This window comes from Lathyrus oleraceus, chromosome 1 (genome assembly GCF_024323335.1).
Source record: "Lathyrus oleraceus cultivar Zhongwan6 chromosome 1, CAAS_Psat_ZW6_1.0, whole genome shotgun sequence".
NCBI lineage: Eukaryota > Viridiplantae > Streptophyta > Magnoliopsida > Fabales > Fabaceae > Lathyrus > Lathyrus oleraceus.
In genome coordinates, this window is record NC_066579.1 from 346,463,665 (window position 1) to 346,479,015 (window position 15,351).

The window sequence follows — 15,351 nt, forward strand, 5'->3', positions numbered from 1 at the left end:
GAAGTAGAGATTCTTTTATCTTTAAATTTAACGTTGTTTCGAGCAAACCAAACAACATTAAAAATTAAATTACATTGAACTAATTAAGTTTGGTTGCAAATGTTCCAGGTGTCTTCCCAATTCTTGATATAAAAGTTAATTTTCAATGTTTGGAGCAATCAATTCCAAAGGCGTGTAGCATAAGAGCACTTAAAGAAAAGGTGGTTTGAGTTTCATCTTCAACCGAACAAAGACCGCAAATTGAAGGGAAAGAAATATTCCTTCTCTTAAGTTGGTTGTCCGTGGAGAATTTATTAAGCAACAACCTCTAAACCGTAAAAGACTTATAAGGCGAGATAGATTTCGCGCAAACCTACCTCCACCAATCATTGCAGACACCCAGATTTCACTTAAACTCATAAGCAGCTACGAGGGTAAACTCCCCCGAAGTAGTGTGATTTCAAATCCTTTTATCCTTACGAAGATCAAAAGGAATAAAACAATTACAAATTTTGACCTGAAGCCAATCTGAGATATGACAGTTAACGCCCAAAAAGTTCCAGCTCCGATCAATGATGAAGGAGCTGACAAGCAAATCATTAGGCACTGACAGAGTCCCCATCTCCAAACGTAAAGGATCTCCACATCAATTATCATACCAAAATCTAATCGATTTGCCGTTGCCAAAAAATTCCAGAAGAATTGTCGCAGATCAACGAGATCTCAAATTTGATACTAGACCAAATCGAGGAGAAGATGTGATGTGTAATTAAATTATTCTTTCTCAAAACCCGACTCCTGAGAAGAGAAGCCCAAGGATCATCTGAATTCATAAAATCCCAACCAAGCTTAAGGTTGGTAACCTCATTCAAAGCAACCAAAGATCTAAGTCCTAGACCATCTTCAGAAACTGGTTTGCAAATATTTTTCCAAACCACTGTAATAGACTTGCTTTTCGAGACGTCCCAACTCCAAATGAAATTGCGAGCTGCTCTCTCAATACTCCTAACCAACGAAACCGGCCACACATAAATAGACGTGGAATGAATGAGCATACATTGAATAAAAGTCTTAACCAACCCGACTCTAGCCGCAAAGGTAAGGAGGGAACCTCTCCAAGACTCAAGCTTAAGAATGATTTTATCAGCAATCGATTGAAGGGATTTAGCTTTAGATCTTCCATTAAAAATAGACACCCCAAGATAGAGAAAAAGAGAGGAGCAAATGCTGAAACAAGAAAGAGCCGACAAAATATTAATGCGAGATTGAGACACGACGCCTCCAAAAATAGAGAACTTCCCACAATTAACAAATTGCCCAAATACTACAAAGTAATCTTTGAAGACAAAAACAAGAGCTTTAATGTTGAAAACACTGCCTTTACAGAAAATAAGAATATCATCCACATAGAAAATGTAATAAAAATATCATCCACATAGAAAATGTAAGAAGGAACCTTCAAGTGCCTTGGCCGTGCCTTGGCCCCGTGATCAAATCAAGAGAACGTTAATGAGAAGGAACCTTCTTTGTAGTCTATTAGTGAGACTTAATGATGAAAACATCTTTAATTTAATTTAATTTTATTTTCCCCCTCATACTTATATAAAGTTGTATTTAAGATATCTCTGATTGAAAATACCTTTGGCCCAAAATTATTTTGTAACAACATATTTTACTTTATTAAAACCTTGAATGCATGGATGTACTATTCTCAAAGTAGTCGAATGTATAAGAACCATACAGTATAATAATCTTATTTGATGTCAAATGCAGCATTACATAGTTTAGAACCTTATTATATCTGATACAAACATGTCTTGTGTTGTCAAAAACAAAACTGATAAAACCATATCTTGCATTAACCGATAAATTACACCACTCGATTTTAGCTGCGCAAGTCATGGTCGCCACCAATTTCTTTTTGACTTGTTTATTAGCCAGCTCCCTGTTTCTTCTCCGGAACACTTACATTGAAAGAGTTGATCTACAACTCCCCTCTAAAACATACAACTCAAATCTACAATTTGATTAAACACATTTCATTTCACACCATAGATCATTTATATTGAATAGATTCCACCCTTAACCTGTTTTCTGTACGAAAGCGTTTATGTCAAAAGCATCACCAGCAGTAGTCTTTGTAATGACACCCTGCTCAGACAACATAAAATGGTCAGAAAAAGTGATAATGAAACCAATAAAAATCATGAGAGAGAGAGAGGTGTAAGACAGACCTTCTCAGTGATGATCCCAGAAATTAGATTAGCAGGTGTAACATCAAACGCCGGATTCCACACAGATATTCCTGAGGCAGCAACTTGCTCTCCGAGTCCTCCGCGTGAGTTCAACAACTCCTTGGGAGATCTCTCCTCAATGACAATTTGTTGCCCAGAAGAAAGTGATAGATCAATGGAAGTCAAGGGTGCAGCAACATAAAAAGGTACATTATGAAACTTGGCACATAAGGCAACACTATAGGTTCCAATTTTGTTGGCCGTGTCACCTGTAATGCCGTTTAAAAGAAAATAAATCTGCTGGTAGCTTTCTTTGTTTAGAGGACACACAAATTAGTTTTATTTTGTTGCAACATAAAGTACCGTTTGATGCAACACGATCTGCGCCAACAACAACAGCATCTACACGGCCTGCTTGCATTAGTGCAGCTGCAGCAGAATCTGCTATGAGAGTTGCTGGTATTTTTTCATGTACCAACTCATAGGCAGTAAGTCTGGATCCCTGCAATTAAGCATTATGATTTGTAAGAATCAACTCCCAATCATTTTAATCTGTTAGTTTCGTAGGGAAACAGTTAGTGGAAAAGCGATTCTCAACATATGTGCAGGCAAAATTCCTACATTCAAGATATGTCTCAAAACTACTTCAAATGCATGCAGGCAAAAAAAAACTATATTAAAGAGATGTGTTATCAAAAACATTTCAGGCTTCAGCTAAGCAATTCCATCATCATTTTTAATCTCTCTAATCAACAAGAAAAAATGTTTAAAATACTAGAGCTGTAATAGGCATGATCACTGCCAGTTGACACTCCCCGACTCAATTAATGAAAGAGAAGTGCTAGGAACACATTCTTCTCCTCTATTGGCTAAAATTCAAATGGATTACATTAAATCATGTAAGCCCCACATAAATTTAGTGAACCATATGAATTTCAAACCCATAAGAGTGTGTGTTGAAAAAAGTGAGTGTATTGATAGCATGATTCTTAATGAAATTTAGTTTGAGCAACAACAACAAAAGCCTTATCCCACTAAGTGAGCTTGGCCCCATGGATCAAATCACGTCATAATTTTCTATTCAAGACCATGTTTCTATCCAATTCGTTAATCTCGAGTTCTTTCTTAATAGTTTCTCTTATAGTTTTTCTAGGTTTTCCTCTACCTCGAGTTGTTTTTCTCATTTCCATCTGTTCTACTCTCCTTACAACAAAATCTACAGATCTTCTATCTAATGTCCAAACCACCTAAAGTTATTTTCTACGACGATTTAAATGATTTTCTTACCTATTATGTTTTAAATGAACTACTAGGCGGACATTGAAACATGAATAACAAGATAAAATATGCCCATCACCATGATACAAATTGATGTATATCTTAAATGTAAGTGCTCTTGTTAAGAAATGCATTTCATGTTATAAACTTGAAATTGGAAGATGGAACATCAACCAAAATATAAGCATGTTATTACATTTCAGTTCTGCTTCATGCCATGCTTTAATCCAAGATTGCAAGTTGCAAAATAAACCAACTCTAACAGAACATCTTGATGAAAGGTAACTTTAAGTGTGCATGTTCTCTCAAAAGAGATCCGATTATAATTATATTTGGAAGAAATGAACTCACTTGATTGAATGGGCGTGTTTCAGTACAATAAGCCCTTTCTAAAACTCCTCCACTGTTAAGGGCACGGATTACACCAAGAGCAGTACCATATCCAGCTGTGGCTAAACTGAGTAACAAATGAAACACACAAATATAATTATAATCGGATCTCTTTTGAGAGAAGATGCACACTGTTAGGTGCACGGATTACACCAAGAGCAGTACCATATCCAGCTGTGGCTAAACTGAGTAACAAATGAAACACACAAATGCCTGAGTACTAAGTTCCATACAGACACATTCTCTCTTTGCCAAACAAATGAACAATCAAAAGATATTTATGTTTACACTTATTATTATTATTATTATTATTATTATTATTATTATTATTATTATTATTATTATTATTATTATTATTATTATTATTATTATTATTATAAGTGATGGAACTGTAGCAAGTACCTTCCAGTGTTGCAATGGGTCAAAACAGAAAGCTTTTGTTTCTCTGTATGGTTTTGAATAAATTTAGCTCCATAAGTCCCAATTGCTTTGTTTGATGCAACATCGTCCTCAAGCATTATTTCGGAAGCTTCTACATAAGCCTGGAAAATAATTCAATAGATTAAGTTTCAAATGGCCAAATCCAAAATAAGAGAAAATGAACAAAATATAACTTCCATTTTTATGCAAGAGTTCATCATTATAAAATCTTAGAAGTACCTGAAAAACACCCCTAGCCTCTGAAGTTGTAGCAGCAGCTTTCAATATGATTTCTTTGAGTTTTGTCGCAGCATCTGATAAGTTCACCGCGGTTGGCCGACTGAAGCAAGAAGGAAGGAAATGAAACAAAAATTCATGCTTCAAAAGAACTTCTTGCAACAACCTCAACTTCTTAAGGAGACATTACAACATACTAAATGCACTTATTTATCAAGAATGGCATGACTTAGATCATCCACAATAAGTAGATAGTTGTCTTGGTGATACGGTTAATCGAGAAAATACCTCGAGACAAGATAGTCCAACTTCTTCTGCAGGAAGTATACAGCATCATCAGTAGATCCATTGAAATCATCTAAATTGGATACCTCTACAGCCAGAGAGAGAGCTGCAGCAATAGCAATAGCAGGTGCTCCTCGGACCACCATATCTCGTATAGCATTCCTGAGAAAGTCATAAAATAGTAGATATTGAGATACACAAATTGAAAATATATAACAGATAATAATTCAGATTCAATAGGCGTTCTTTTCTTTCCGTTATCGTTACTTCGGCGGCTGAGATTTGAAATTGCAGACTACATCACATAATGCAGTGTAATGCAGCCACAAACTCTCTGGTTGCAATGGCCATCAAAAGTGCATCATGAACAAATACTTAAAACTTATAATTGCAATTTAAAACCTTGATAGGAACATAATAACAAATTACGATTTACCATTTAAGAAAATTATCTTGGCCCAATTTGGATTGGATTATTACAGCTTCCCAATTAAAATAACTCATGGCTTTCATCTATAAAAAAAAGTCCTTAATATTTATAGACGTTTACTTGATGGAGACTTAGAAAAAATGAGATGTAAAAACAAATGTTATCTTATACAAAAACTCAATTTATTAAAAAACTCACAGTTACTCTGATTCTACAACAACAACAACAACCAAGCCAAACCTTATCTCACTGAGAGGTCCGCTACATGAATCAACTTTCGCTATAATGTTCCATTAAGGACCATGTTTTTATCCAAATCGTTAATCTCAAGATCTTTCAAAATAACTTCTCTTATAGTTTTTCTAAGTCTTCCTCTACCACTAGTTGTTTGACTTCTCTCTATCTAATGTACTCTCTTTACCATAAAATCTACATGTCTTCTCTCTACATGATCAAACCACCTAAGTCTATTTTCCACTATCTTTTCTAATTCTATTAATCTTTAATTTTTTGTGTTTACAGAAAATTGTATCTAGCAGCTCGACACCCAAAGAAACACAAAGGCGCGAAAAACACCAAGTCAAGTTGGCTATTAGGATTTTAAATAAAGGTAGGCACTATCCAAGCCCCACCGCAACAGTTTTTTATGTTGCAAAACCACAACACGGCCAAAGCTAAGCCTGTATCGGCATCATTTGACCATGATTCTCAACAATATCAATAATCACAAAGCAACCATTAATGTAACCCCTATTTAAAACCTTTTTTTTTGTCATAATCAGGGCCGTCTTTAAGGGCGTGCAAGACAGACTACCCCACAGATCCAAAATTTGTCACAGTCAAACCGTGGCTAAATAGGACCTCTTAAATTTTTTTGTCATAGCTAGAACATAGTTAAATAAAGCATCTATTTGTTCTCACAGTTAAAATACTACTAATGTGAGCCTCTAAAAACTTGAGACGACACTGTTTAGAACTACTATTACATGTAAATTACAACAATCAAGTTATGACTTCTTGTTATAACTTTACATATCATCAATATCCGAGTTAAATAGTTTACACAAAACATAAAGAGATGATAAAAAAATATAAAAACTACATAAAGAGAAATTCAACTGTTACCAGCCATCGTTTGAATCCCGAATTTCCAAGTAAACGCTTTCTAAAGGAAGCTTCCTCTGCAGAACAACAAGAATGATAAGCAAAAATTGAATGCGAGAATATGAAGTGAAGGGGAAAATGAGGACCTGATCGAGAAGCTGAAGAGAACCGTGGTTGTAGGAAATGGAAAGTAGCGTGTTGGTGGCGTTGGAATTGGATGCCATAGAGAGAGAGATTGAGTGATGTTGTTAGGGTTCTGTTCAGAACTCTCGTTTCTCCGATTCTCGACTGAGAGTGACGTTCGTGCTATGATGCTGCAATCATGCTACTTTTTTTATGGTTTGAATGCAATTTTTTATTCCTTATCCCGGGGTTGCGTAAGAATATTTTCAGAATAGTATAAAATAAAAAGTTTATTTGATTGTTTATATAATTTTAATTGATATGTAACATTCATTGAATTTTTTACAAAAATAACTCACTTTTTCATAGAAATTTTCAAAATACTTTTGATTTCAAAAAAAATTCTAAACTATCCCATTTTTAGGAGGAGACGGCAATTCAATTGGCGACTCCTCTTAAATGCTTGAATGGAGGCACCAATTGGATTTGCTATGGCAGGTGCCTAGCCAATCGGATTGGCGCCCATGTGTATAAGTTGATAGGAGGCGGCAATTGGATTGACACCTCAGTGTAAAATGCAATTTTTTTGGTAAATGGTATACGTGATAGATAAATTTGAAATAGGACCAACTGATATTAATAAAAAAATTTGTTTACACAAAAAAGCCTAATGGTGATGACCGGGATCACCTAACCGACATCCGGCCCCACATCCTCTAGCTACCCTAACCCGTGGCCCTAACCCACGTTGATGATTTAGTATCGGTGTTTGAGCATCTGAGGGGCCAGAAGCGTCACTACCAACTACAAGAGAAGCCCTGTTGAGGTAGTCGACATAGTCTTTAGTATGCATCGATGGTGTACCGCCGTAGCTAGTTCATGACCCATGCCAGAGAAGTTGGGTTGTGGTTAACTCATTGATGGGAGACCGGGACGGTTGAAGGGAGACATGGGTGTGAATGATGCGTCAAGGAAAGGTTGGAAAGGTTGTTGGGGTGTTTGGTAGAGATAGGGTTGTTGGATGTTTTGGTTTTGTGAGGTTTGGGCTTCTTGGCTATGGTAAGAGGATGGGCGGTTGGTGTTGAATGATCGTTGGGTGTTCTGGCTAAGGCGACTTTGGTAGGGTGATGGGGTGGGTGCGAAGCGATGTTGGGTCTCAAGTTGATGGTCAATTTGTTGGTGATGGTATGGGGTATGCTCTTGGTATTGGGGTTGGGTGTATGACATGTTTTGATTGTATGTTTGTGTTGGTTGAACAGAACATTTGACGGACGGGGGGTTGTATGTATCCGGTCTGACACTGTTGTTGGGGGTTTGATGTTGAGGTGTTAGGTGTGTAAGTCATCTGGCGTGGGTCGTAGAGGTACATATCCTTGGTGATGAACTGAAAACCAACCGATCTGTACCAAGCCATATAAGTACGACTTGGTTTTTCTTCAGTTGGTATGATTGCGTCAGTTAAGACATGGTCATGGCGGTGCTTCCATTCGCGACACTCCGATCTTGCGAAGCTTTGCCATGGATTGAAGTTCCATTGGTCGTTAACTTTGCGCAGATGCCATTCTCCTAGGCTAGTTGGGGGATCTGGGATGTTTTGGGGCATACCGAACTGCAACTTCACACGATCACTGTTGTGCATCTCCACAATTGTGAACCAAATTTGGATCTGCACGACAATGATACATCCAACAGTGTTTTCTATAACCTGTATCCACGATCAGAAGGCGAATTAAAGGTGGGAGACATGTTTCGTACCAAAGAAGAATGTGTGCGAGCTATCAAAAAATTCCACATGAAAAACTCTGCTGATTTTACAGTGAAACGCACTAATTCAAGAAGGTATGTTATCGAATGTCGTAACATCCTTTGTAAGTTTCGGTTGGTTGCGTCTTACAAAAAGAAAAATGACTCTTGGGAGATCGCTTCAATAGACCCACCTCACAGTTGCATTGCAACTAACGTTGAACAAGATCACCGTAAACTAAGCGCTGCATTGATATGTCAAGACATTCTACCGTTGGTTAATAAAGACCCATAAGTGAAGGTGAGTATAATTATATCCCATATCAGAACAACATATAATTATACTCCATCTTACAAGAAAGCCTGGATTGCAAGGACAAAGGCTGTCGAACAGGTATTCGACAACTGGGAGGATTTATACAAAGAATTGCCACGGTTTTTATGGGCAATAAAAACATATATCCCAGGAACTGTGGCAATTATGGAGACATTGCCAGCGATGATGCCAGGCGAAACCTATGTTACAGGTAATAGAATCTTTCACCGTCTCTTTTGGGCGTTTGACCCATGCATCAAAGGTTTCGCATTTTGCAAACCTATTATTCAAATTGACGGCACTTGGTTAAACGGCAGATACAAGGGTACTTTGCTTATGGCGGTTGCATAAGACGGCAACAACAATGTCTTTCCCATTTCCTTTGCTCTGGTTGAAGGTGAAACGGCTGGTGGATGGGGTTTATTTCTTCGACATCTCAGAACGCATGTGGCTCCACAAGCCAATCTCTGTTTGATTTCTGATATACATGCTGCCATTGAGAGTGCCTACAACAACCATGACAAAGGATGGCATGATCCTCCTTCTACCCATGTCTATTGCATCAGACACATTGCACAAAACTTCATGCGCGCTATAAAAGATAAGAATCTTCGCAAGAAGGTGATGAGTGTTGGGTATGCTCTAACTCAGCCGTCATTTCAATATTTTCGTGATGAAATTAGACTGTCTAATAAAGACGCAGGGAGATGACTAAATAACATACCAGTAGAGCAGTGGACAAGGGCGTTTGACAGAGGTTGTCGATGGGGCCACATGACAACAAACCTTGTGGAATGTATTCAAAGGAATTCGAAATCTGCCGATAACCGCCTTGGTAAGATCGACCTATTATAGGTTGGCTTCTACGTTCGCAACCAGAGGTGAAAGATGGAGTGCGGTGCTAATGTCCGGGCAAGTATTAAGTGAGTTTTGCATGAAGGTCATGAAAGAGGAGAGCATCAAAGCTAGCACACACACTATAACAACCTTTGACCGTCATAGGCAAAATTTCAGCGTCCAGGAAACAATGGATCACAACGAGGGGAGACCAAATTTAGCCTATGCTATTAGACTAAACAGAAGTTGGTGCGATTGTAGAAAATTCCAGGCCTTCCACATTCCTTGCTCCCATGTCATTGCAGCATGCGCTTATACTTTTCAAGACGCTTACATCCATTTATCTGATGTGTACAAGGTTGTCACTGTCATGAATCTATATAATCAAAGCTTCTCGGTACTACCAATGGAGAAATACTAGCCTCCATATGAAAGTGATATAGTTTGGCACAACGACGAGATGCGTAGAAAGAAAAAAGGAAGGTCAAACAGCACACGTATCAGGACAGAAATGGATTCCACAGATAAAATGATAAGATTATGTAGTATCTGTCGTCAACCAGGACACAACAAGAACAAATGTACCAATCGAGGAGCATCATTTGGGTCTTAAGCTTTTTGTAACATTGTATTTATGTAACCTTCAATCATTATATATCATTAACGCGTTGTTACAACGAGGTTCATAACAAACATCAGTACAAAATAAGCTATCTGAAAACCAAAATATTTCTAACTGATTACAACAATCAAATTGATGTCATATCGACCGAGCATCATTTCCCTAACATCCTTATCAGTCTTCATTCGCACCCAACCAAAGATATTGTCAAGTCTCTCAATACTTCTAATTTTTCCCCTTCTGGTATTTTCCCATCTAACCAACGAACCAGCTCCCTATTCAGTTAATCAAACATAGTGATGTTCCAGAACAGCATCAGCATCTGAGATTTGTCTCTCGCATAAATCACCTTTCCGTATCGACGATGAACACCAAACATGATTGTCAAATGATTAAATGAGATATGGAACAATGACTCACACAACGCATCTATTTATAACAAAAAAGTTGCATTATACACTGAGGCGCCAATCCAATTGGCGCCTCCTCTCAAGTTATACACAGGGGCGCCAATCCAATTGGCTAGGGCACCTGCCCTAGCCAATCCATTGGCGCATGCATTCAATTTTTAAGAGGAGTCACCAATTGAATTGGCGCCTCCTCCTAAAAGTGGGGTAGTTTGGGATTTTTTTTGAAACCAGGGGTATTTTGGGAATTTCCTTGAAAAAATGGGTTATTTTTGTAAAAAATTCACATTAATCTTTTATTCAATAATTCACTAAAAATATGTTTACAAACCTATTTTTTATTTTAGAATTATTTTTTAAAATATTTTTAAATCGTGTCAGTTGAATTATAAATTGTTTGAATAATTTTAAATAAAATTTGTATTGTTTAATCGATTGACACATATGTTGAATCGATTAAGTCAGTGTAAAAGTTGTCCTTAATCGTTTAGGATAATGTCTTAATGAACGACAACAACTATATATATTTCTTTCTTTTTAAACATCCTAGATGATTAATTTGATTGTACTAGGTTTGAAATAGGGAAAGGTAGGATATATACCCTTTATTTAAAGGCTTAATGCATCATTTGACCCCTTAACTTAATTTCTGGTTTCATTTTAGTCCCTTATATAACAAACCTTCGTTCTAAGTCCCTTAAATGTCATTCTATTAATCACATTGATCATGTCTATTAAACTTTGTCAAATTCCATTAACTTGTATATGCGTGACACTTCAACTAAACTAAGTTAAATGACATGGAATTATTTTATTTCATATTAATTTAAAATTTACAAAACAAAAGAAGCATGTAATAAGCAATCTTCTTCTCTCTTTCACAAACTCTAGCCGCTACATCTCTCACTTCTTCCTCTTTCTTTCTCTCTTATCCTTCACTTTCACTACAAATTTTGGAGCAACAACAAAATGATTTCAAAAAAATAGTATTTTATTATTATTATTATTATTATTATTATTATTATTATTATTATTATTATTATTATTATTATTATTATTATTATTATTATTACTACTACTACTACTATTATTATTATTAATATCGTTTTGCTTGTTCTCAATTTCCAAGGTGTACGCATATGGGGTCTTGAGCATCAAAACAGTGAACATGCTATCAAAGTAAAGAACACTTTTATCTTCAATGCTTTTGTTATATGTCAAGTAAGTTATCATCTTCATCCTTTTATTGCTGCTAAATCCATTTCCATGTCAGAAAAGGTTATGGCATGATATTTTATATTATACTGCTAAATCCCCAGAATGCTTTCAAAATGCAGATCTTTATTGAATTTAATGCTCGTAAGTCTCTCTTCTAATGTGGTTTTGTTTTCTATACGTTGATTTCGAAGATTTTATAACCGGTTTCCGCTGGATTTCTTCGAAGATTGTTAGGTTTAATTACTTTAATAATGATGTTGATGTGAGAGATATGTTAATGGATTTAGAAAATTGGGGGATGTTGGAAATCGGTTATGAATCAAAGTTTTCATCTTTTGTTTTTGGGTATCTTTGTTTGTTTGTTTTGAAATCTTAATTTTGAGTTTGGCTCTGCGTACGGGTTGTCTTGGTAGCATTGTCGCTAAATGTGAATGGTAATTTGAATTTCTTGCATTTTCAGTTTGTTTCATTCGATCCTTTTTCTCCTTTTCGCATATATGAATGAGTTAACAAAATTGTAATAATTACAGGTGCATTGATGTTGAACCATGAGAATAATAAGGAAATTGATTATATGACTACACAATGGTTGTTTCAGATAAGCATGGTAATTCTATGATTACACAATGGTATACATAGTCTTCTTTACTTTTTTTGAATTTTTGTAAATTCGTTGTTATTGTTATAGTTATTATGGTGTGAATTTCCTGTCATGTACTTATTTTTTTAGAGAAACTTACAGGAGAAGGATTGTTGACTCAACAAATGCATCTATATGTGTAGGGTGTGGATGCAAATTACAGAGATAAGTCATGACTATCTGTATTGCAACCAGTATTTCTCCCAATCTTTTGTGTGTTTATGTTCATACCTGAATGTAATGTAATTTTGTTCATACCTGCAATTTTCAATCACACTGATATAGTTCTCATTCTCATGGATTAGGGGGCAAACCTGGAGTATAGAAATGTACAAGTTAATACTTTCCCTTCCTAGAATTTATCCAAATTAATTTTTTTTGGTGTATGACATATTGAGCATTGTTTTTACAAAGTTTGAATTAAAAGTGGTTTTTGTGCGTGTACACCCTCAGTATTTGGAAGTAGCGTTGAATTTGAGTCTGAGTCTGATGTAAATAAAGCTTTTAGAACTCTTATTTTATTTATTTGCAACAAATAAATTATATATCTCATTGAAGGAAAACTAACTTTTGCATACATTGGTAATAAAAGGCGTGTTTGAAAACTTGGAGGCTTTTGATGTTTTTCTTTGCAAAGTTCAATAATTGAAGAGATTGTTCAAAATCAGCAATTGAAGAGTTCAACAATTGAAGAAATTGTTCATTTAATAGAGGTTGAGTAAATCAAGATCACCTAAATGAGGTCCAGGATGGACGCGATTTTTGTGATTTTTTAGACATTAAAAAGTAATAAAACTGTACACGGTATTGTAAGACCCCAATTTTGACCCTAAGATCCCTCATGGCATCATAACATTGCATTTGCATAGCCTCAAGGATCATGAGCATCTTGGTTCCCTTTGCCTTTGGGTGGGACTCCTTGTGATTGGTTTGAGATCACCAAGCATGCTTGAATTATACATCATTGTTTCTCTTACTTTTATTTACTAAAAAAAAAAAAAACGAAAAAAAATAAAATAAAATAATAATAATAATAATAAATAATAAATAAATCAATCAATAAATAAATAAATAAATAAAATATAACAAAAAAATTTGGACTTGGGCCTCTCTCATTTGAGCCCACAGATCCACAAAAACCAGGTTATAAATTCAGAGTTTCAGTGAAACAAAAAGATTCCATTCCTATTACCCTGGCAGGAAAAAGAAAGTGAGAGAAGAGCTAACAGAGTTCAGAGCAACCTCCAAACCCTGAAGAGAGCTCATCTGCACAGAATCACCTCTGCCTCACGTAAACCCTAAGATTGTTTTGTAAACCTCACGGGTGCAACTCAATTTCAATCGATGCTCCCCAATCAGGTATGCCCTATTTCCACTACTTTATACTTTCAACCTGAAATTTTTTGATACCCTTTTAATGTATGTGTTTGACAGGAGGTTTTGGCCTCCTACCCTTGGTTGCTTTTTGTGAGCTTTTTTGTGAATTTTAATGGCATGATTCATGTGGTTACATTTTGATTTGGGGGCAACCCTTCATTACCCTATTTTTTTTCTCTAACTTGTTTGTTGAGTTTTTTTTTTGTGAGGACTCACATGACTCTTGCAGAGATGGCCTGGTGTTCCACTTTATTTGTGGGATACCACCTGGAGGTTTATTCCGATTACCTGTGCTTAATGGCTTGAGATATTTGTTTGTGACTGCTTATTCCAAAAGATGGGAGCTACTTGGATCATCAATATGATCTCAAGAGGGGAACTCCTAATGTGGTTTTATTTTCTTTTCCCTTATCTCTTGTATGTTTAGGAATTTAACCCTTTTTTTTCTCCCCATTCTAACCCAAGCCAAAACTTTTTGTGCAAACAATAACTTTTGTTTTCAACATTAGAAACCTAAGCCTTATGCTTTTGATTTTCAAACTTATTTTTCATAACACTTATTTTGAATTGAACCTTTTAATCCACTTTAACCATATTTTTGTAAATACTTTTAATTGGTAAATATAACTCATTCAAATACTTTTTGTGGTTTCAATGGCCACCTTCTTAATCAAACCTTTTTTTATAACCATTAGCTATTAGGTTTGAGTTATCCTTGAGGTAGATATAATACTCATCTTTATCCTTAGTGATGGACAATGAGTCTTCCATGCTTATTATAGGGTTAACCCCTCACTAGCATGTTGAAGCTATCCTCACATGGTGGATTTGTGGTTTTAGGTTGAGTTTTCTCCCTTTGATAACAAAAGACCTTAAGGTTTTTGGACCAATCAATTCACCAACTTTTTTTTGAATTTTTTTACCCCGAACTACGAGGTTTTGATCCTAATCTTTTTTTAAGATGGTACGTAGGCAATGGGTTCATCAATTCAAACACAAAATGTAAATAAATTTCTATATTCTTTTCTCATCCCTTCAATCATGTTTGCACAAATAAATTTTCACAACAAAAAAAACAACCTTTGCAACAAGTGTGAAAAGGGCTCCCTAGGAGTACCTAGGATGCTTTGGGTGCCTAACACCTTCCCATTGCATAACCAACCCCCTTACCCAGATCTCTGGCATTTTTACTAGTTTTTGATTCGATAAAACTTTTAGGTTTTTGTTCGCTTTCTAACCATTCCTTTGGATAAATAGAAGTGCGGTGGCGACTCGACTTGTATGATTTACCTTGGATTTAGTCAATATCTCTAATGGTAATGAATACCCCGCTACAGAAAAGTGGCGACTCTGCTGGGGATCGAAACATCCTAGTGGGTTTTGCCTACTTTTCATATTTGTTGTATTGTATTGTATTTTTTTTGTGACATATTTTTGTGCAATTTGGGATTACTGTATTGTATGTAATGATTGATTTGCTTGAATATTAATTCTTTGTATGCTTGGTGATCTTTGTGAGATGAGTTCTATACCCGAACTCGAGTACACTTAGGATAGGAGAATGACATAGCCTTGTCGACTTGTGTGGAGTTATTCCTTAGCAAGTTGACTTGCAAGCCCATTCACTTGGTGGAGGTCATGTTGGGATCAATAATGTCACACAAGTAAGTTGTGGTTAGACATTACTCTTTCCAATATAGACCTTAGAAGC

General features: G+C 35.9%; 1 protein-coding gene across 1 annotated transcript; it reads right to left on the reverse strand.

Moving 5' to 3' along the window:
- Positions 1–1,706: 1,706 nt before the first annotated feature.
- Positions 1,707–6,738, reverse strand: LOC127135864 (methylthioribose-1-phosphate isomerase). Its single transcript, XM_051062494.1, has 9 exons — positions 6,504–6,738; positions 6,379–6,434; positions 4,827–4,985; positions 4,542–4,641; positions 4,284–4,423; positions 3,843–3,948; positions 2,577–2,715; positions 2,214–2,482; positions 1,707–2,130 (listed from the first exon to the last, which is right to left on the reverse strand). Exons 1-9 carry the CDS (start codon positions 6,579–6,581, stop codon positions 2,062–2,064), a joined length of 1,116 nt encoding a protein of 371 aa, XP_050918451.1. The 5' UTR covers positions 6,582–6,738; the 3' UTR covers positions 1,707–2,061.
- Between the last annotated feature and the right edge of the window lie 8,613 nt (positions 6,739–15,351).